Below are 23,594 nucleotides of genomic sequence, written 5' to 3' on the forward strand. Positions count from 1 at the left end.
CCTTACTTTCCCCAAGGAAAGGTCGGTAGTCCAACCCGACTCGGTTCTCAGGCTATATACCTGCAGATCCTTCCGATTCTGCTTAACGAGCAACAGACTGTGGCCTATTCTCAACCTTTTCCCAAGCAGAGGCCTGGAGCACCACAGCCTGTACAGTCGGCTCTGATTCCACCCACACTTCCTCCTTCAGAAAGGATCGTTGCAATGCACCCACACTATTCCAAAGCAAAGCCTTTGAAACTACCTGACCCACCTTTCTCATAGCATCAGTGTGTGACCCCGCAAACACAGTGTTCCCCTGGACACAAAAGGAGGCTTGAACGACGACTGCTTCGCTTAAAAATGGTTTCCAGCCAAACACCCTCTCTATTCCCTGAGCAAAGGCTTGCTGCAATGTTTCCACGCTGCTCCCCCAGCAACAGACTGCATTCTCACGCTCACTCTCTTCCCGTAGCAACGGACTGTGGACCTACCGACAACCTGTTCTTGAAACACCACTCAGTGATTCTGCATCTAATCTTCTCTCTTAGCAAAGACTGCTGAATCCATCACCTTTCTATTCCTTTTATGGTCATATATCCATTTCGATTGCCGAGCAACTAGCAATTGTTTCACCGCTACTCTGATCCCACATGAACACCCAACGTCATCAGCTCCCTCTGTTATCATTTGCAATGCTTATGCTCTCACTACCTTGCTTTCCTGTCAGCAATGGCCTGAGAATCTCTACCTAATCTGTTCCAATAACAAAGGCCTGTGACCTATTCCTCATTCTATTCACCCAGCAATCGTCTGTGCACCTTTCCCCAACCCTTTCTCCAAGCAACGGCCCATCCCACATTCTTCCAAAGACAACATCCGTCAGCCCCACCACCACACTGTTTCTCTGACAAGGGTTCATGATCCTACACCTGCTTTTCTTTCCCTAATAACTGGCTGCTGGACCACGACTGCACTGTTGCATTAAAAACAGGCTTTGTCCACTTCCACATAATTTTTCCTCGGAACAGTCCATTGTCAAAACCATCCCCGTGAACACCTACGAAAGCCAAGTTGTTCCACATATATACTTTTCCCATAACAGTTGCATCCCTAATTTGAGCACCTCCCTGCTTTATTCACCGAGGAACCGCCTCGGAAAACATCTTCACTCTAACCCAGTAGAAACTGCCTGTGAACTCATAACCATTCTGTTTCCACAGCAACAAACAGTAGTTGCACACAATGTGTTGCATTCACAGGAATATTGACCGACGCTCACCCTTTGCCCGAGTAACAGCCATTGGTCTCACATACAGAGTCCACGAGCAATTGCATTTTGCCGAAACCCCACACTCTATATGTGCATCCCGTACTGTTCCCCAAACAACAGGTTGCAAACGTAAACGCACCCTGTTTCTCCAGCAGCAGAAGCTAAGAGGGAGTTGGAGGTGAACAGGATTTGAAAGAGAGAGAATGGAGGAGGTACAGGGAGAGCAAGACGAAGAGACAGTGAATGAGAATGGGGGAGGGAGATACAGTGAACAGCAATTACAAAATAGGAGGTGCAGTGAGTACAAATGAGAGAAATTGTGAGAATGGGAGAAAGATATGAATGGAGGGGAACAGAGAGAAAGTTGAATTCTGCTGAGGCCAGGACGGGGTGTTTAACACAGCGGTGAAAGCAAGGACAGAATGACTTAAACAGAATTCATGTGTCCCATCCTGTTCCATCCCCTTCTCGGATGACAAGGACATGGGTTAGAATCTCCAGCTCAGCTTCTTCAAAGCAAAGACAAACTCTACTGCTTGACACTTTTTAATGAACGTTTTAATCAGTTACTAGTTGCAAGTTATGGATACAGTCAGGTGAGAGCAGTGCCTTGCCTGGCTGGCTCCTGAGTTGAGAGAAACGCTGAGATATACCCCTGTAATCACCTGCCAGAGGATAAGGATGGACAAACCAGTACCGTCCTCAGTCTATTACCATATTGACAAGCTGCTTAACTGCTGAAACATTGAATTGAAATATGAAAATCCTGAATTGATTGATTAATGAGTGAATTGGATTGATTTATGAATTTGAATAAAGGGATACATCAGCACATTCTTCAACTGCTGTCTGAACTTTTTCTGGGTCACAGCATATATCGCTGTGTTTGTGCAGCAACTGAGGAGCTGCAGCATGAAGCCTAATTCCTGCACAAATGGATAGACAAACACAGACCTATACCCTAAATACCACATCCGGTTCCATATAGAATACACCATCAGCATTGACCATAACAAGATGAAATTGCCCGAGATCACAAACAGCAAAATTATGGATCTTTGTCGATTTCGCATTTCTGTGTCACACTGACCGTCCCCATTTGTGTGAGCACGCAGTCTCTTGCGGGCTCTGCTGGTCACTAAAATGTGTCTGACGGTGAAAATATTGAGTAGTACAATCAGGAGAAATGGAAGAGCCGGGTTTAGGACGTGATGAAGGAACTCGATTGCAGTCCAGACACGAGAGGATTGAACACTGCTTTTTATGTGACAAAACCAGGGGATGTTATCCAGATTATATGTCCCTGCCAGCATGAAATACCAGAAAATGTTCTTTAAGCAGCTCAGCACAGTCACTGTTCCAAGAACCACAGCCGCTGTTTTCTCACTGCAGTATTTACTTTTCAGGTTCTGGCAACAAATGGCTACAAACCGATCAAAGGTGAAAGTGACTGTGAACCAGACAGAACAGTCAGTTGCTGCATAAAGCAGGACGGCGTGGATATTACACACATGTATGTACCACAGGAAAGTAAACTCTTCCCAATAAATAATGGGAATGTGTCTCAATATCAGATCGAGGATAATGACCAGTAGATCCGCGACTGCCATGGCCCCCAGGTAACGACTGACACAGGGAGACAATCCACAATCTTTATGAAGCAGGATGAAGATTGTCACTCTGGTAACTGTAAGGAAGGTAAACAAAGAAAATATGCATCATCCTGGAGGTAAAGTTGTCAGTTTATTGTGGACAGAGTCAGATTTCAAATGGCTCACTGTATTTAAAGATCTATTGAAATTATTGGAGCTGTAATAACACAGCGCAATGTCTGAATTACTTTAGAAATGTGAGGTAAATATAAGAATTCCTCCTTTTCCAAACATGGAGACGAACATTCATAAAGTTTCTAAGACACTGTCACACACTCTATCACTTGTAAGTAAACAAAGGTTACTTCTTTACATTTCCTGACAGGAAAAGTGAAAATCGTTCTTCACGGTTCTGAACGGTTCAACCAATTCCTTACAGACAAACGGAGTTTGGAAATTCCTGTCTTTCAGTCTAAGTTGTGGTGGCCATTCTATCCTGAAGAAACGTAAACACCCCATTAACTGCCTGAATGTACTTCGAAACAATGTGTCCTTCTCCCTGCAACGTGATGTCTTTCTTGAGAATCATGTCTTTTGGTCAATTCACTGACTTTTGGCCAGTGACTAATACCATCAGTTGAAGAACGCTCCATAGATTGTTCCACTCCTTTTTCCGTCCAACTGTTCTTCTCTCTCTTTGAGATTTCCAGAACCCCTTGGTTCTGGAAAAAACAACTGACATTTTCCTCCGATGATCAGTTCACAAGTCAGGGCACCAGACTGCATGGCTACTTCATAGAGCGTCTACGTTCTACCCGCAAAAGTGAACCAGAGCTTCCAGCTGTCTTACACTTGCACACACGAACCTATTCCCTGTCCATCATCTTTCTCAGGCTCAGTTCAGTGCTTCAGCGAAGCTCACCATCATTTGGAAAAGAACACCTCATATTCTGCTAAGAGAATTTGCAACACTCTGGACTCAATATCAAGTTCAAGTTCACAAATAAGACTAACTGAAAGACAGGTGTTAGAGGGGTCCACTTGGCTCGGGGCGGAGCTGAATGCGAGAGAGCAGAGAGCAATCTAGAAAGATATGTGAAATAAAATCTTACCTCGTGTATTTGTGTTCATTCCATATGCGTGGCACACTGTTTGCAAAACAATTGCGCCTCAGTTTCCATTTTACTCTTTCCACTCTAACCTTAAACTTATGCCCACTCACCCTCGGTTCGTAATGCTGTGAAAATGATGAGTGAATTCAGTCTATCCATGCCCCTCATGACCTGATACACTTCTATGAGGACCTCACACAGTCTCCAACAAAATATGGAAAAATGTCCGAGTTTATCCAAACTCTGTCTACAAATGAGAGCGTTGAGTTCTGGCAATATCATTGCAAATTTCTTCTGCACTCTTTCCAGTTTAATAACATCCTTTCGACAGCAAGGTTGCCCAAACTGAACACTTATACTCCGAGTCCGCCTCATTAACGTCTTTTTTTAGCTCTAACATAATTGTGCAACTTCTGTACTCAGTGCCCTGATCGATAAAGGCCAGTGTACCAAAGGCCGTCCTCACTGCCCGACCGATCTGTGACTCCACTTTAAGAGAACTGTGAACCTGACCTCCATGGTCCCACTATCCTGGTACACTCCTTCAGGTCCGAACATTGACCATAAATGTCCTACCTTTATTTGAGGTGCCAAAACACAACACCTCACACTTATCTACATGAAACTCCATTTTGCATTACTCGGCCCACTTCCCCAGCTGATCAAGATCCTGCTGTAATTTCTGATAACATTCCAAACTTTCTATGGTATGATCTACTTTAGTTTCATCAGCAATTTAGAATCATGCTTTGTACATCCTCATTCAATCATGGATGTCGATAAGAAACTTGAATGTGTGACATGAGAATGCGGTAGGAATAGGTACCAAACAGCAATCAGAAACTCGAAATAAATCATCCTTGATCAGTTTGACAGAACATATCATGTCGAGTCACACAGGAAGCAGTATAGGGTGTTCAGCTGTTTGGAATCCGTATCAATGATTTAGCATAAATGCACTGTAACTATGTTAGGCGATGACGTTAAGGTAAACATACAATTACATCATTCAGAGAAGGTGCAAGGTGTCCAAATGAATACTTGGAGGTGGAAACAACAGGTGAAGTTTGGAACATCGAATATAACATGACATATCCCATGTCATTTTATTTTCATGACGAATGTGAGGCAGTATGTGAGTGAAAGGGAGAGAGATGGCAGCATTCGTGATACAGTGTGAACTGGAAGATTCACTCTTCCCCGTTCAGACTTCCGAAGTTTTGCTAAATCTGATGGACTGCTCTGTCATGTTCTCAGTTGTCCCATTTCTCTCAGTGGCAAATGATGAGCAGGGGGGTGTTTCAAGCCCCGTATTAAGGACATGATGTCAATCTGAAAGGCCATTTTTTCCTTGCACATGAAGGGAATGGCTGACTGCTTCTAAATGAAGAGGCTCTGGCTGTTTTTCGGACTGTGGGTATTCACCAACACGACGTGCCATGCATGGGCACATTGCAACATTAGATTCTATTAGATTAGATTAGATTAGATTAGATTAGATTAGATTAGATTAGATTAGATTAGATTAGATTAGATTAGATTAGATTCTCGACAGCGTGGAAACATGCCCTTCGTCCCAACAAGTCCACACTGACCCCCTCCCCCCCGCCCCTCCAAGAGTCACCCACCTAGACCCATTTCCCTCTGACTGATGCACCTAACACTGTGGACAATTTAGCATGGCCACTTGACGTGACCTGCACATCTTTGGACTGTGGGAGCAAACCGGAGCTGGAATCGAACCTGTGATCCTGGTGCTGTGAGACAGCAGTGATAATCACTGAGAGATCCTTCCGTCCTTCTACTTCACCGCGATGACATGTGGATCACGCAGTTCCATGTATATGATCATGAGTACCGCTATACTGGGAAACCAAGCATACACGGGGTGGCTCCCTGCTGAGAGAGAACGCATTGTATTCCCCCAATCCGCAATATATATCCTCCAACATTGAAGTAAGCATCATGGGAGATGATTGATATGTTACCCATACCTGCCATGCAATTTCCGGATATTCGACGCTGAATGAAACTGTGAATCTCGCACGATCCTACCCCTGGTGTGAAGCTGCAAGTCGTGTTGCAGGAGGTGACACCGCTCTGTGACTAGCTCCTTGATAAATCAGGGTTCCCTGACACACTGCTCCTGGGTTAAGCATAGGTTGGGAAGGTGTTCTTGGAAATCCTTGGATGGATACATCAAATTACTTCCCTATCTCACCCACACTCCAAAACACATGCACGCACGCACACACACACACGCACACACCTGTGGTCATTGCATTTTCAGATTTCGGTAGGGCGTTCACCAGGGTTCGTCATGGTAGACTGTTAAGTACAGTTACATTGCATGGAATACAGCGATAAAAAGATATTTGGATACAAAATTAGATTGTAGGTAGTAGTCAGAGAGTGTCGTGAAGGCCTACGTTTTGTGACCATTGGTGCGCCAGAATAATTCGTTTAATGTTCATCTTTTGTGATTTATATGAATAAGTCGGAAAAGAATATAGGAAGTCGATCATAAGTGAGTTTGCAAATGACACCATAAGTGATGGTTTAAGGGGCAGAGATAATCGTTATCTCCGAGTTCGATGAGTACTTAAGTAACTGGGTCGTTGGGCCAAGGAGTACCAGATTCAGATTAACTTTGATAAATGTCAGTTCCTGTATTTTGGTCTGACAAATCAAGGCTGGACTCATGTACACAATCAAGAGAGTTTTGCCGAACCAAGAGACCTTGTAGTACAAGTTCAGAAACCGTTGAGAATGGCTGACTGCTTCTGAATGAAGAGGCTATGGCTACTTTTAGGGCTGTGCGTATTGACCAACACGGCGTGCCATGCATGGGCACATCGCAACATTAGATTAGATTAGATTAGATTAGATTAGATTAGATTAGATTAGATTAGATTAGATTAGATTAGATTCTCTGTTTGAAATCAGTCGCATAGGCAGACAGGATAGTGAAGAAGGTGTTCTTTTCGATTGCCCTTTTTTGGTCACTGCACTGAGTCTTGGAGTAGGGAAATCATGTCGTGGCCATGCAAGGCATTGGTTAGCCCACTTTTGGATTACAGAATTTATTTCTCATCTCCCTCCTATTGGAAAAATGGCGCGAAACATGAAATGGTGCCAATAAGATTCACAAGCATGTTCCGAGTGTTCGAGAATTTGTGCTGTAGGGACTGGCTGAATATGTTGGGGCTGCTTTCCCTGGAGCGTCGGAGGCTGAGTAATAATCTGAAATAAGCTAAGACAATCATGTGGGGCATGGATACACCTGATAGTCAATGTTCTTTTCCAAGATTGGGCGAGCCCAAAACTAGAAGGCAAAGGTTTAAGGTGATAAGGGAAGCATGCGAGATGAATGTAAGATCAAATGTTTCAGGCAGAGGATGGTGCGTGTACAACATGAGCTGCTAGAGCAAGAGCAGGAGGCTGGTACAAGTGCAATATTCAAAAGACATCTGGATGAGTAGTTGAATACTAAGTGTTTAGAGCGATATGGTCCACATGCTGGCAAATGGGACTAGATTAATGCATAATGTCTAGTCGACTTGGATGAGTTATATCAAAGTAGCTGTTTCGCTGCTGCACATCACTATGACTTTATGACACTGCGTTTTCAAAGTTTCCACCCCCTGCAGACTCGGCTCCATTTGTTGCTCATGTTACAGACCTTGATGATGCACTACAGTACTCATGCTCCATCAAGAGTTGGTGCACGATATCCTCAGGTGTCCCTGAATGTCTGAGACATGTCACAGAACAACATCCAGAAAACCACCTCCAGCAACTCCTCTAAATGTTCAATAACAGGAGTCAGTCAAATCCCCTCAGCTGCAAGTTAGATGTTTTGTTCTGTCCGGTAATTCACGATAAGATTCCTCGTGTTACTGAACGCATGATCAGCTCAGAGCGGCACACATTGGCACTGAGTGCACAGACACAGACAACGTTTCAAAGACGTGAGTCAAACCTGATGAACCCCTTGTCTAACATACAACACCCCAAGGGATACAGCAGAAAGTAAAAAAAAAAACAGCCAGAAACGTACCATTTTATTGTTTCTGAGGTTCACAAGGCCGGTACTTGATAATCTAAAGAGCAATATAACAAGGCCGGAAAAGGTACAAAGGGACTGGAAGATTCGTATTAAAAATGGAAACAGATACTTACTTTCCTGAGAACATATGGTAGAAATAGGGAAAAAAGACAAGAAGAGTGCTACTAACTGAAGGATTCAGACCTGAGACGGTCCAAATCACAAGAATGAGAACATTGAATAAAGGCATTGCATGAACTTCGCTCTCTCAACATCTGAATCTGGACCAACCCAGACACAGTAAAGAGGTACAAGACGACAGGGCAATATGGAGTGCTGCACGGACTATGCTAGTTTATTGTTCAGAAAGCTGAACTATCTGCCCGGTATGGCGAGCATTAAAATAAGCCTGTATATTAGTACCACAAGCAGTATATAACAGCATATCATGGGGAAAGTTGCATCCTATGCTGTAAGTGAAACTAAATGTGGTTCCTTTCAACTTATCAGACCAGAAAGGGTGGACTGCAGATGCTGGAGATCAGAGCTGAAAATGTGTTGATGGAAAAGCGCAGCAGGCCAGGCAGCATTCAAGGAGGAGGAGAATGGACGTTTAGGGCATAAGCCCTTCTTCAGGAATGAGGGAAGTGTGCCCAGCAGGCTAAGATAAAAGGTAGGGAGGAGGGACTTGGGGGATGGGCGTTGGAAATGCGATAGGTGGAAGGAGGTCAAGGTGAGGGTGATAGGCCGTAGTGGGTTGGGGGCGGAGAGGTCAGGAAGAAGATTGCAGGTTAGGAAGGCGGTGCTGAGTTCGAGGGATTTGACTGAGACAAGGTGAGGGAGGGGAAATGAGGAAACTGAAGAAATCTGAGTTCATCCCTTGTGGTTGGAGGGTTTCTCGGCGGAGGATGAGGCGCTCTTCCTCCAACCGTCGTGTTGCTATGGTCTGGCGATGGAGGAGTCCAAGGAGCTGCATGTCCTTGGTGGAGTGGGAGGGGGAGTTGAAGTGTTGAGCCACGGAGTGGTTGGGTTGGTTGGTCCAGGTGTCCCAGAGGTGTTCTCTGAACCGTTCCAAAAGTAGGCGGCCAGTCTCCCCAATATAGAGGAGGCCACATCGGGTGCAGCGGTTGCAATAGTTGATGTGTGTGTCGGTGAAGATGAATTTGTGGCGAATATGGAAGTATCCCTTGGGGCTTGGAGGGAAGTAAGGGGGGAGGTGTGGGTGCAAGTTTTGCATTTCTTGCGGTTGCAGGGGAAGGTGCCGGGATTGGAGGTTGGGTTGGTGGGGGGTGTGGACCTGACGAGGGAGTCACGGAGGGAGTGGTCTTTTCGGAACGCTGATAGGGGAGGGGAGGGAAATATATTCCTGGTGTTGGGGTCCGTTTGGAGGTGGCAGAACTGACGGCGGATGATCCGCTGGACATGGAAGTTGGTGGGGTGGTAGGTGAGGACCAGTGGGGTTATGTCCTGGTGGCGGTTGGAGGGGCGGGGCTAAAGGGCGGAGGAGCGGTAAGTGGAAGAGATGCGGTGGAGGGCATCGTCGACCACGTCTGGGGAGAAATTGCGGTCCTTGAAGAAGGAGGCCATCTGGGTTGTACGTATTTGTAACTGGTCCTCCTGGGAGCAGATGTGGCGGAGACGAAGGAATTGAGAATATGGGATGGCGTTTTTATGGGAGGCAGGATGGGAGGAGGTGTAGTCTAGGTAGCTGTGGGAGTCGGTCGGTTTATAGTAAATGTCCGTGTTGATTCCGTCGCCCAAGATAGAAATGGAAAGGAGTAGGAAGGGGAGGGAGGAGTCTGAGATGGTCCAGGTGAATTTGAGGTCGGGGTAGAAGGTGTTGGTAAAGTGGATGAACTGTTCAACTTCCTGGTGGGAGCATGAGGCAGCGCCGATACAGTCATTGACATCGCGAAGGACTAGGTGGGGGGCGGTGCCAGTGAAGCTGCGGAAGATGGACTGTTCCACATTTCTTACGAAGAGGCAGGCATAGCTGGGGCCCATGCGGGAGCCCATGGCTGCTCCTTTGGTTTGGAGGAAGTGGGACGATTGGAAAGAGAAGTTGTTCAGGGTGAGAACCAGTTCAGTCAGTCGAAGGAGGGTGTCAGTGGAAGGGTACTAGTTGGTACGGTGGGAAAGGAAGAAGCGGAGAGCTTTGAGTCCTTCGTGATGGACGTGGTCAGGTATTTGATATCCATGGTGAAAATAAGGCGTTGGGGACCGGGGAAGCGAAAATCATGGAGGAGGTGGAGGGCGTGGGTGGTGTCCCGAACGTAGGTGGGGAGTTCTTGGACTAAGGGGGACAGGACCGTGTCGAGGTGTGCAGAGATGAGTTCGGTGGGGCAGGAGCAGGCTGAGACAATGGGTCGGCCGGGGCAGTCAGGTTTGTGGATTTTGGGCAGGCGGTCGAAACGGGCGGTGCGGGGTTGTGGGACTGAGTTTGGAGGCGGTGGATGGGAGATCCCCTGAGGCGGTGAGGTTATGGATGGTCTGGGAGATGATGGTTTGGTGGTGGGAGGTGGGGTCATGGTCAAGGGGGCAGTAGGAGGAGGTGTCCGTGAGCTGGTATAAAGGTCGGTGCGCTAAACTACTCCCTCCCTTGTCTGCTGGTTTGATAGTGAGGTTGGGGTTGGAACGGAGTGAGTGGAGGGCTTGCGAGGGTGAGAAGTTGGAGTGGGTGAGAGCGGTGGAGAAGTTGAGGTGCTTAACGTCTCTGCTCCCAAGAGTACCAGTCCCAAATCCGGACAACCCAGATGGCCTCCTTCTACAAGGACCGCAATTTCTCCCCAGACGTGGTCGACGATGCCCTCCACCGCATCGCTTCCACTTCCCGCTCCTCCGCCCTTGAGCCCCGCCCCTCCAACCGTCACCAGGACAAAACGCCACTGGTACTCACCTACTACCCCACCAACTTCCATGTGCAGCGGATCATCCACCGTCATTTCCGCCACCTCCAAACGGACCCCACCACCTTTCACAGGAATGATCGTAACAGGGGATTTCTGGTGTCAGTTCGGATGGAGCTTCGAATCAGAATATATTTCTACACATTTGAAGCTGGCAGTGTCAGTTGCAGATTATTCGAATCAATCAGAATATATTTCCCTGCTGAAATTTTAAATAGAGGTTTGGATGAGCCAGTCAGGTATGTTCTGGATGTTTCTGGAAATAAAATAAGGAAATGGTAGGGCATGGTGTCGGAAATCAACTCATGGTCAAAGGCATTACCACAGTTATAGGTATCATTAAAAATAAGGCATATCGTAAAAATAAGGCATTTGGCATAGTTGGCGACAATGTAAGGGACATGAATTAAAGCAATAGTCATGTTATACTGCAGCTTTTTTAAATATTAAGTTTAAAATGCACATTTGGAATATTGTGTACAGTTCTGATCACCACATTTGGAATATTGTGTACAGTTCTGATCACCACATTACCAGAAGGACATGAATGTTTTGGAGAGGGCACATAAAATATTTTTACGTTGTTTGTTGGGGGATTATAAGTTTGTATAAAGTTTGGGCAGGCTGAGTTTCCTTACATTGGAATGCAGGTGATTGAAAGGGGAAACTGATGGAAGTTTATAAAATTGTGAATAGCATGGATAGATTCGAAAATATGGGGCTTTTTCGCAGGATGGCGTGGACATTTACTTGGGGACACAGGTTCAAAATACAGGTATGCGGGGCAATTAAGTTAGATGTGCGTGCCATGTTTTTCCCACAAAAGATGCTATGCCTGGAATGCACTGCCAGAGGAAGTAGGGGAAGCAAGAAAACAAAGATCAGCATTCAAGACGTATCTGGATAAATACATGGATAGGAAGGAAATAGAGTGATACACATCTTGTAATTGAATCAGTTTTAATATGGAAGGACTGTCTTGATCATTATTCTTTGTTCTAATTGTGAATCGCCCGTTTCAATCTCATTTATTGTCCAGAGATGGGATAAAGTCAGAGATAGGAAATGAAACTTGCATGCAAAACACAAGACAGTGAACTATCAGTTCTCAACATTAAATAACAAGGGCAGTGATACAATATACTGTGTTTCACAGGTAGAACTGAGTATGTTAACACAGACAGACCTACGACGGGCACTGCCTGAAGCAAAGATGGAGAGAATGAATGAACACGTTCACTGATGCATATAATAGTGGTTTGCACGGTGAATTTCTGGACTCAGTGTCTAAGCAGGAACAATAACTGTAACAAGGAGTGGAAGCATGAGAAGTACAATCAAACAGTCACACATAGTTTATCAAAACAATATTTGGACAATGAGACTTACGAGGGACACCAACGATAGCCAGGATGGGATAATAAATATATTGAAAAATGAATAGTACATATTCGATCCGACGTGATAATGGCAACCAATGATAGTATGTAGAAAGATACCAAATTCTCCACGCTAAACTCCTGTCCATTGCTGAAACATTCCAATCTATCATTCTCAAATTATCAACCGTTTTTTGATAATTCCAGTTGAATGTTCTCAGATTCTGATCTCTTCTCTAAATTTCTCCGGAGTTGTTGAATCCTATTAGTGCTGTGGGTGTTGTTTCCTCTCATACTATTTGATTAGATATCTACGGAGCTCATTTTTCATTTATAGATATAAAGCCTCCACTGGCTTAATTAGAATCTGTGGAGACTTGCATTAATAACAGTCTCTAAACAAACAGTTTCAGTTAACACCTTCCTTATATCACTTTTCATATCACAATGAAAGGGAACATTTACACAGTCTGACCGAAAAGTTGAGGGTTGCTATGGGATGGACCATAAATCTTTGAAACGTTTTCATCTTTCTTCCTTGCTGACAGAAACAGTGTCAGAAGACTGCATATTTCTAACTGGTCCACTCAGTTTATACAAGGAGACAGGGATAAAATAACGCACCAGCTGCATAAAATGACTTCTTCGGAGAATTGTTGCAGACCAGAACGCTGGGCAACGATATTCATTACACATTGTTTCTGTGTAAAGCTTCTCCAACTTTTAATTAGTATGTTATTAAATTCTTTCATAACCTTGAAACATTATTCAGAGCATTCAGATTGCTGTTTGGGAACAGAGGGAATCAATTGTGTTCCCATCTGCCAGTGACAGTGGGTTAAGAAGACAACATTCAACCCAATGTTGCCTATTATCACTTGACGAAGTGGAGCGCTGGAATGTTGCCTTATTGTGCAAAATGTATCGTCAATATACAGAGAAGTGTTGTTACAGCTGTACGAGTTGCTACTGAGATGATACCTGGAGTAGTTTTGTTGTGTGTGTTTATGTATAGGAGAAGGGAGGAGCCTACATCAAATACAGTTGAATCGATGGTCATCATCCATGGGATACCATGGGATAATGAGCTAATGATGGATTGAAGGCGGACATTAAACTATCAATCTTACTACATACTAACAGCAAGAGGCCATTCAGTCTATCTATTATGTAACAGAGGGACAGGAGGAGACCATTCAGCCTCTTGAGCCTTTTGCAGCGGGAGAGAAGGGGCCACTCATCCTGTCGAGCCTTTCACAAGGAAACAGGATAACATCGCCTACATTTTAAGCCTGTTAAACATTAACTATTAGTTTTTTTAAAAAAAAAATAGTTTTAGATGCTTCTTATTCTTATATTACCTTTGGAATTCTAATCTAGAATGTGGCGAATTTTGAACATATTATGCAAACAATTGCAAAATCTGACTCGGAAAAACGATTTGCGGGCAAAAAGGATCGTTTGAAAGGTCTGTGTGTTCAAAAATAAGATAACGAGAGTCGAGAGACTGTGTGTTCCCGTCAGTGTGAAGGACAGAAATGGTAAGTGTAGAGAATGCTGGATGAGTACAGAAATTGAAGCTCCAGTCAAAAAAAGAAAGAAACTTATTATAGGTACAGTCAGTTGGGATCGAGGGAATCCCTAATGGAGTATAACGGCAGTAGGACAATACTTTTAAGAGAAATCAAAAGGGCAAAAAGCAGACATGAGATAACTTTGGCAACGAGTTTTCAGGAGAATACAAAGACATTTCGTAAGTACATAAAAGACAAAAGAGCAACGAGAGAGTGACGAGGTGCCCGAAAATATCCACAGGTTCTTCTATGTGTGCGGCCGCAGGGATGAGTGAGATGCTAATCGATTAATTTGCTTTAATGCTTACTGTGGATAAGGCTCTAGAACTAGGGGAAAAATAAATAGTGACCTTTTGAAAGTTTTCATATTACAGCGAAGGTGGTAATGGATATCTCAATATGCACAAAGGTGAATCAATGCTTAGAGACTGATCATGGGCATCCCAGAAGCTTGTGGGAAGCTAGTGAAGTGAATGCTCGGTCCCATGCTAAGTTTTCCGTATATTGTATATCCACAGGAGAGGTGAAGGAAGACAGGAAGGCGTCCAACGTCAGAAAGTTGTGAGGAAAACCTATGGAAAAATAGACCAGCAAAGCTGACATCCGTAGTGGGCATGTTGTTGCAGGAGATTCTGATAGAATGTGAGGCAGCAATGTTTCCAATCAGCCATCGTGTCGACTTGGAATGAAGGTTCACCGTTTCTTCATCGTGAGGTCTGATGCAGACAGGGTACTGAAGAAGGCTTTTGGTACATTGCTTTCATTGGTTAGAGTTTTGAGTATCGGAGAAGAAAGTCATTTTGTGGAACTGCAGGGCCCTGGTTTTGGAATACTACATTTAATTCCATAGGAAAGATATTGTTAAGCTTCAAAGTGTTCAGATAAAAAATACATGATTGATGCCAGGTTTGGATTGTTTGAGCTATCGGGAGAGGCTGAACAGGTTGGGTAAAATTCCCCTGGAGCGTCGGACCCTTGGGGACTCTGGGGGTAACTTTACAGAGGTTCATGACATCATGAGGAGCATGGATACATTGATCAGCCAATGTCTTTTCCTGGGTAGGGGAGAGCAGAAATGGAGGAACTAAGTTTACGCTGACAGGGGAAAGATGCAAAAGGGACCAAAAGGGCATCTTTCTCACATGGAGGGTGGTCCGTGTATGGAGGAAAGAAAAACAGGTTCCAGGCGAAGTGGTGACGGTTGTTTTCGTTGCAAAATTTAAAATTCATTTGGATGGATTCAGAGAAGCAAGGGCCAAATGCTGGTAAAAGGGATAAGAGTAGTTAATGATGTTTGATTCGGATCGACGGGCTGGACAGAAGGCTCTGTTTCCCTGCTGTGTAACTCTACGACTTTAAAAAGGAGGAGGTCATTGAACTCTTGAGAGTGTCAAAGTGGTGCAGGAGGAGGCGATTCGGCCTCCACAGAGGGACAGAAAAAGCCCAACCAACTTCAAGATCATGTCACACGGGGAGTGGAGGAAGTCATGAGCCTGGAGACCCTGTTACAGAGGGACAGAAGCAGCGTTTAGCCTCTCAGACTCCGTAAGCAAAACATGAGGATTCACTAAATTTCTCGAGACGTTTTACACAGTTTGGAGCGTTTGAGCTATCAAGAATGGATGTATACGCCTCAGCTATTTTGCCAGGCGCATCGTTGGCTAATGTTTGGCCTTATACAAATTTGTGCAATCGTGAAGTGCATAAATACAGTAACGAGTCAATGTTTTGCCCCTGGGGACGGGAGTCAAAAGCTAGATGCATTAGGTTTAACGTGAGAGAGAAGGAGTGAAACAAAATATTTAAAAAACATTTGGATGGGAATATACACAGGAACACTTGAGGTAAGGCCCAAATGCTGGCAAATAGGACAAGATTAATTAGGACGGCTGATCAGCAGGGAGTTTCTTTTCCTTTGAATTTTATTTCCATGCTTCATATCTCTATGAAGCTCCAATTGGAGGAGACCAGTTAATTTCTCAAGCCAGCAACACAGTAATAGGAGGAGTCCATTCTGCCTCACGAGACTGTTACAGGGGCCGAATTAGGCCATTCAGCCGTTCAAGACTGGTAGACAATAGAAAGAGAGGGCCACTCAGTTTCTGAAGTTTATCATATCAAAACAGAGCCAATCGGCCTGTTTGCTTGCTCAGTAACTCAGAAAATAAGAAACAAAAATCTATCATTCCGATATTGAGGTTGTTTTACAGAAATAGGAGATAGGATTTCAGTTAATATAAGCTGCAAGAAGTGTGAAGAGGACATTCAGTCCCTCAATTCCATTCCACAGAAACAGAAGGAGGTCACATAGTTATCCAAGCCTGTTACTTGGGAAAAGGATTTGGGCATCTTTTTTCACAAAGCTGTTGCATAGGAACTGGAAGCAGTCATTCAATTGCTCGCGACTGTTACACAGAAAACTTAGGAGGCTCGTAAGGCCGCAGGATCACTTTGTCTTTGAAGAGAGGGAGGTGACTCCCTCCGCACCAGTATTCAACATGAGGAGAGAAGGGAAATTGGCTTGTAATAAACAGAAGTATCTGAATAAGTTGAAAAAGTGTGCCTTCAATTCTGCTCAGCCATTCATTAGACGATGGCTGATCTGATTGAGGCTCCTTATTCATTTTACACATTTTCCTCTTTCTGCCGCTTTTCCTCCATTCTTTGCTCATTTTGCAGATTCAGATGCTTAAATACAGTCACCGTGATGTTTCTACAGTGGGCCACGATAGCCTCTGGTCTTCCTGAATATCCACAGCAGCTTAAAACGCAATGACAACGTCTGCACTAACTTTTCAATTCAAGAATGATGTCAGAATATTCATCTACAAGTTCGAAGCACGGTCTGATTAAATGACAATGAAGGGGATTCCACATGTTACTGATCACATGATCAGCAGAGAACGACCAATACAGGTGAACAGCAAACAGGCATAGAAGAAGTTCCAAATACCTGTCTCAAAGCTGCTGAAACCCTTTGTCCATCACTGAGCACCACACGGACATCTGTAAGTGATAGAATGCACGAGCCACATTCTTGTTTGGTTCAGAGCTTCTTAATGGTGGGACCTGATGTTCAGGGTGACCAACACTAAAGCCAGGGAAAGATACAGGACAAGTATGCTACATAAAACTAGACATTTGCTATACTTTTTAAAATGCTGAAATATGTGGGTACAGAAATGGGACAATATAGGTGAGTCACATGTTGGAGGATATTCAGAAGAATGAGGGCATAAAGTAAAGTAGATCTGCTGAAATGGTTAGTTATGTCACATTCTGAATCCAACTCACAGAATCCGTCTTGACACAACAAACCCCGACAGGATATATATTAATTTTGGAGCACTATGTAGATCAGACTTGTATTCCGAGACGAAATACCTGTCCAGCTGGAGGAGCACCAAGTCATCGCTTGTCTGGTGGTGAGAAGCTCACCACCTGTGAAATTCCTGATGTGCATCTGGTCGGTCTGCACCACCGCACGTTGCCCTCGAAATAATTGCAAGAGGGTAGATTTTGTCTCACATCTCCTGCTGGCAAGTGCCTCTGCAAAGGAAGTCTGGAGGAAGGCGCAGTGTTTATTTCTTTCTTGCGGTATATCCAGAGCAGCACTTTGAGACAGGTCTGTGTTCTCCAATGGGCACACGGAGACAGCTCCGTCTGGAGGACTAACAACTCGGTGACCGACGGTCTTTGCTCTGCCCGAAAGTTGTTCGTCTTCCAGAACAAGGAGTTGAACTCCACAGACTGTTGCAGACTGGCTCATTTTCACGTCCAGGAGGACGTGCTGCTGGACACACTAAAGATCGGGATAGCTGCCACTAGGCACAAGTGGAAAAGGCCACTGCCTGAGCTCTTTCTGCCAAAGTAAATTGAAGTCTGTTCAGTCGTCAGACTCCTGTAGTATCTCAATGCATCCAAATATACATTTGCATGTGTCTGTGATACCCTTTCCTAGGTGCATTCAAACTCCAAAGTTCGTTTGCTTCCCTGAAAGCCTCATCCATGATGAAGAGCTTGTGTTCCAAACGTTGATCTCTTGCTCCCTGGTCGCCACTTGATCAGCTTTCCCATCACCACACACTTTCAATCTGATCTGCAGCATCTGCAGTCCTCACTTTCCCTTGCTTCCTTGAAATGTCACAATACAGAATTGAATTGCTTTTGTGACTATGTATGGATTCGAATTTTTTATGTGTTTGAATTACGTATTTTTAAAAATAAAATAGTAATCGTGAAAACCACAGTAATGCATTGATCTATGAAACTGGACCTAATATTTCTCCAAGTCAGATCCTTTAGTCTTTCACTGGAGACAGTTTTTACTGTATCTCACCCCGTCCTATTCGTTTCCTGATACTGTTTGATGGGGACGGTGCAGAGGAAGGTTTGCTATATATCTGTAACTCTGTCTCTAAACCGGTGCTGTCTCTGTTCTGGGATATTTTGAGGAGGACAATGTGGGAAGCATCTTCATTAATATCTAAACCACGCTGAACGTGGTCTATTTGACAACGGCCAGTGAAGATTAAAATTCAATTGGGAATTAAGCTCATCCATCCCTGCCATCGGATTTTTTTTTATATGAGTACAGAATGGAGGAATGTATTAATCTGTATCTAAACCTGTGTTATTTGTGTCCTTCAATGATTCTGCTGGACAGGTGTGGAGTGTTTTACTGAGAATATAAGCCATGTTTAACGTGGGCTGCAAATTTAATAAGTGTGACATTCTGGATCAACCCCATGTTGTCATGGGACTGTTTTCAGGGAAAATGTGGCAGTGATTTAATCAATACCGAACCCCATACTGAACATGCCCTTATTATTTGAGAAGTGCCTGCATTGAATGATCTTTACTCGTAATGCAAAATACTGAAGTACTGTTCCTGGAATATTTGATGGGGACAGTCCAGAGTAGTCTTTCAGCATCTGTGGAGAGAAGGCAAATTTAAAGATCTGAAAGAAGGGTCACCAGATGTAAAACTTTAAATCTGGTTTCTCACAACATGTACATCCAGATCTGCCGAGCTTTTCCAGCAATCTCTATTTTTGTGCCTGACTAAGAGTATCTGCAGTTATTTCTTTTGTTTATTGAACTATAATTTTATTTGCAGTTTCAAGTAAGAGAACAGGTACCACACAATATCTAATTACTTTCTGCGTCTATCGTGGGAGAGTTTAACTCGGAAAATGTTAAAGGAATTTTAGTTTCATTTTGAAAGTGTACAGAGAGATGTATTGAGAATGTTTGATTTTGACAGTGTGTTGTGTAATTCAATGAGTATTTAATTTAGTATTGAACATAGCCTGGGAACTTGAAAGGTGCGAGTGCAGAAATAGCTTTATGGTGCATCTAAACCTGCGGTGTTCCTATTCTGGAGTGTTTCATGGTCACAATGATAAAGACAGCTTATTTTCCATTTAGTATTACTATAAAAGGGAAGGGGATTTAATTCATAACTAATTGTGTGCTGTCACTGATTTGGCACTGTTTGATAGACAACAGCGTAGATGCAAAGTTAACTTGTTTCTAACCGTTTCTGTACCTGCCCTAAGGCTGTTTGATGGTAACATTATAAAATGAGCATTATTCTGTATTTAACTCATGTTATAACTATCCTTCATTTTTCGCTGAGGACAGCGCAGGAGTGAGTTTTCAGCTGAGTCTGATGCTGTGGTTAACTTCGACTGGAATCTCCTGATGCAGGACAGTTTAGATGGTGCTTCCATTGTATCTTATCCCATTGCTTACCTGTCCTGTGAGTGTTTTGTGCAGGCAGAGTAATTCTGATTTAGATAATAAGATACGTCATGTTGAATGTGGCATGCAAATTTGGAAGTTGCTACCGTAGTGGAATCTTTAACTTGTATCTACCTCCGTCCTGTATTTCACCATCAGTGATTGATGTTGACAGTGTGTGCAAGATGTATTGAATATCTTACGTCATGCTGAACATGGCCTAGAATTTAGAAAAGACTAATGGAAGCGTACCTTTATTCTGTCTTGAAACCCATTCTGTCCGTGTTGTGGAGAGATGATGGGGGCAACGCAGTGTGAGAATTATTCTGCATCTGTCCTTTTGCTGTATCTGCCCCATTTGTCTGGATAAGTATAGATAACCGTCATCCACCGACGTGCAGAAGCAACAAGGTGCACTGTCAGCATGGTGTCATGCAGAAATTCACCAAGACTCCACACACAGCAACTCTCACCTTGATGGGCATCGAGATGACAAGGTTGGCATATACGTGGGAACAACAGCATGTGCAAGTTCTTTTCAAAAGCCGTTCACCAGCACTATTTGTAAATATGTCTGCGTTCATTCAGTGCCAATGTTTTAAGATTCTCCCTGATCACATTGTAAATATTCTTATCGAAAACGGAAAACAACTGTTCAAGAAGTCATCTCACTAACACTTTCTCAAAGGAAACAATGTATAATGCCTTACGAGCGATGCCAGCTTCCCATCAATAATTTATGGTCAAAAACATTGTCCAAACATGACCAATGTTGGACATTCAGTTTTGTATTTTGTCAGTGCAGATTCGTTGGGTCCATTCAGTAGTTTGCTTGCCATTTGCTGCGGAAGGGATATGCTGTTTGAAACAATCTGTCAGTCTTTCAGAGGAATGGCCTACTTTTCGACCATCCAATGGTACTGACATTCTCATACAATATGCGGCACTTTTAATATAGAAGCAATGAAAATGTACGCGAATCTGGACTGTAGAATATTCAGACACAGTTAAGTTCCTGATATGACAATAACTGTGAGTGCATATTAGCAAACAATATATATGCAAATGAAAATAATTGTACATTTTCAAAGCCTTTGCACTTAATCATTTGATCTTGGATGCAGTAACCTGACTCATCTGGTCGAATACCCTATTGTGATTTCTGCACTACTTTCCCTGCATTCTGGCCATAACAGTTGAGGGATTCAATGTAGAGCGTAATGTGCTGCAAGAGTCCACACCTTTATAACACTTCCATTCAGCATTGGAGCAAAGTTATAGAATAACACAGTTTAGGTCATTCACCAGAAGTCATTCACATAGATGAACTTGCGAGCCATGATTGCTCACACCTCACTTATATTAATGTTAAATTATATTTGAACTAGCACTGAGAACTGCACCATGTATTTCCTGGTTTTTCAGGTACGTCTCTAACTGGTATGTCGCGAGCTGTTGTGTGGATAACTGTCTCGGTCCAGCTCTCTAGACAGACATAAGAGATGGTCAATGTTCTGGAGGTAGTCGTGAAGCTCGGTAGCACTGTGTCTGAATTCAGGCGTTTTGAAAAGCCATTTTCAATAGATTTGCTGTTTGCGAGATGGTGTGTTCACAGTTATGAACATAAATCAGATGTTTACTTTGGGAACTATAATGTGTAACAATCAAATGCTTACTCTGCTAATTTAATAATTGTTCACTTCAATTAGTTTTAACTGAGAAACAATGACGTTTAGTTTATTGTTATGCATCGAAGAAATAAACTGATGTTAGCACCTTGTTGTAGATTATATTAAACTGAACTGAGACACATTTCTCACAGACTAATCAAGTAACAGTTGGTCATTTTCGGTGACATAGCATTCTGTAAGCATGACTGTCTGCCGACAACATCATCACATAGAGTGGTAGAGATCAACGGCATAGAAACAAGACATTCGGTGCAACTTACCAATGCTTGCGTGTCTTCTGCATGAAAGAAAGCTCGGAATCGTAAATGGCTGGACAGAGTAAATGGTGTTTCCCGTCATAGGAGAATTTATGATAAGAGGGTAAAACGCAGAATAAAGAAGCAATAATTTCAGGCTGAGTTGAGCAAGAATTTATTCTCTCAGAGAGTTGAGAGTCTTTGTATCGGCTTGACAAACAGAGGTGTGGGGACAGAGCCTTTGTGATGATTGCACGCTGAGAGTGTTAGTTCTTGCCCTGTGACTGAATCAAGGATAAAGAGAAAATGATAGAAAAGTAGATGTGAACAATACTGCATCAGAGATGATCCGATTGAATGGTAGAGCAGGCTTGAGGGAGTGGAAAGCGTATTCCTGTTCCATTTCAGATATTTTTTAAAGGAACGTCTCTTCACTGGTCAGAGGGTAAATAGGATGTTCGTTGTCGTGTTTGGAAGTTGGTTTTCTCAGCTTCAGTACATATAGCTGGAGGTCTGTGAGAATGTGTTCCAGGCCCAAACATCTTCAATTGTTTCATCAATGAGCTTCCCTCCACTAACGGTCCAGGAATGGAAATGTTTACTGAAGACAGCACAACTTGAAACAGTATTTTAAATAATCAGATACGAAAGCATTTGATTCGCAAATGCAACAAGATTTGGATAATGTGCAGGGCTTGTGTTGACAAAAAAAAAACATGTAATATTCTTGCCGGGACTATCTGAAAGATTGGAGCAACTGGGCTTGTATACCCTTGAGTTCAGAAGGCTGAGAAGGGATCTGATTGAGGCGTGCAAGACTTTTAAAGGTTTTAGACACTCTGGAGGCAGGAAGCATGTCTCCGCTGATGGGTGAGCCACGAACCAGAGGACACAGTTTAAAAAAAATGGGGAAGGCCATTTAGACACTATTTCACCCAGTGAGTTGTGGGTGTGTGGAATGCTCTGCCCCAGAAGTCTCTGGATACTTTCAAGAAAGAGTTGGATAGAGCTCTGAAGGATAGTGGAATCAAGGATTATGGGGATAAGGCAGGAACAGGATACTGATTGAGGATGATCAGGCATGATCATAATGGATGGTGCTTCTGACTCGAAGGGCAGAATGGCCTACTCCTGCATCTATTGTCTATTGTCTATTGTCACACAAAAGTCAAAAAAATGCATCTTGAACTTTGGGGAACTTTACCACTGTCATGCAATAATACTACCATGGCTGAATCTTTTGGCGCAAACATTTGGAGGTCTATCCAAAACGATATAGCTGCTATGATTAAAACAACAGAGCAAAAGTTAGGAATCCTGAATCCAGTGACTTTTCTCCTGTCTGGGAAAAGCCTGTCCTCTATCACTGAGGCTCCATTCAGGAGTGTGATGGAATAAATCGCACTTCCATGAATGAGTGCAGTTCCAGCAGTACACAGACCGTTTGACTCGATCAAAGACCACCATACAACGTAATTGGTCCCCATCCATGATTATTCAATCCCTCCGCCACCGACACTTAACATGAGATGTGGGTACCATGGCTCTCCTTAGATCGCCCCTTCCACACTCATTACCTCTGCCATCTGGAAGGGAAAGGACAGCATTTCAGGAATAATAATCATAATTCAGTTGCTTTTGACTTATTTGTTGAAACAAACTATGATAGACCATGAGCAGGAGTTTTAATTTGAGTCAGTCCAATTATAATATCTAAGAAGGTATTTATTTAACGTGAACTGAAAACAATGGCAAGGAAGTATTTGAGAATATGAATAGTTGCAAGAATTCTGTAAAGGGATTAAAGTGTTTCCAAGAAAATATGTTCTCGCAAAATAAAAGAGTTCACTTTGCTAAATTGAAAGCTCCGGGTAAGTTCAGGCAGAAAAGCAAAGCTTATTTAAGATACTGAGCAGTCAATTCTCCAGAAAGTGAAGAGGAATATGAAATGTGGAGGGGTGAGACGCAAAAGAAACTGAAGGAGGAACGCATCATCTTCTGACTCTGGAACCCACAACAACGTTTCATGATCATTGAATTCGCCAGTTTAAAAATCACC

The 23,594-nt window shown here is 43.4% G+C and overlaps 1 protein-coding gene across 1 annotated transcript; it reads right to left on the bottom strand.

The window, feature by feature from the left end:
* Positions 1-1,861: 1,861 nt before the first annotated feature.
* LOC148138152 (putative G protein-coupled receptor 139) lies at positions 1,862-12,438 on the bottom strand. Its single transcript, XM_087981843.1, has 2 exons — positions 12,300-12,438; positions 1,862-2,939 (listed from the first exon to the last, which is right to left on the bottom strand). The coding sequence occupies exons 1-2, from the start codon at positions 12,436-12,438 to the stop codon at positions 2,032-2,034; spliced, it is 1,047 nt and encodes a 348-aa protein (XP_087837969.1). The 3' UTR covers positions 1,862-2,031.
* Between the last annotated feature and the right edge of the window lie 11,156 nt (positions 12,439-23,594).

This window comes from Chiloscyllium plagiosum, unplaced genomic scaffold (assembly GCF_037043375.1).
Source record: "Chiloscyllium plagiosum isolate Xiang-an unplaced genomic scaffold, Cpla_swu_hap1 HiC_scaffold_41, whole genome shotgun sequence".
Taxonomy (NCBI): Eukaryota; Metazoa; Chordata; class Chondrichthyes; order Orectolobiformes; family Hemiscylliidae; genus Chiloscyllium; species Chiloscyllium plagiosum.

Excerpts from the sequence above, each read along its gene's own strand:
- LOC148138152 (XM_087981843.1), bottom strand. The coding sequence starts at position 12,438 with ATGGACAGGAGTTTAGCGTGGAGAATTTGGTATCTTTCTACATACTAT. Across the intron at positions 2,940-12,299 it reads GGCTATCGTTGGTGTCCCTC|TTACCAGAGTGACAATCTTC; the intron begins GTAAGTCTCATT and ends CCTTCCTTACAG.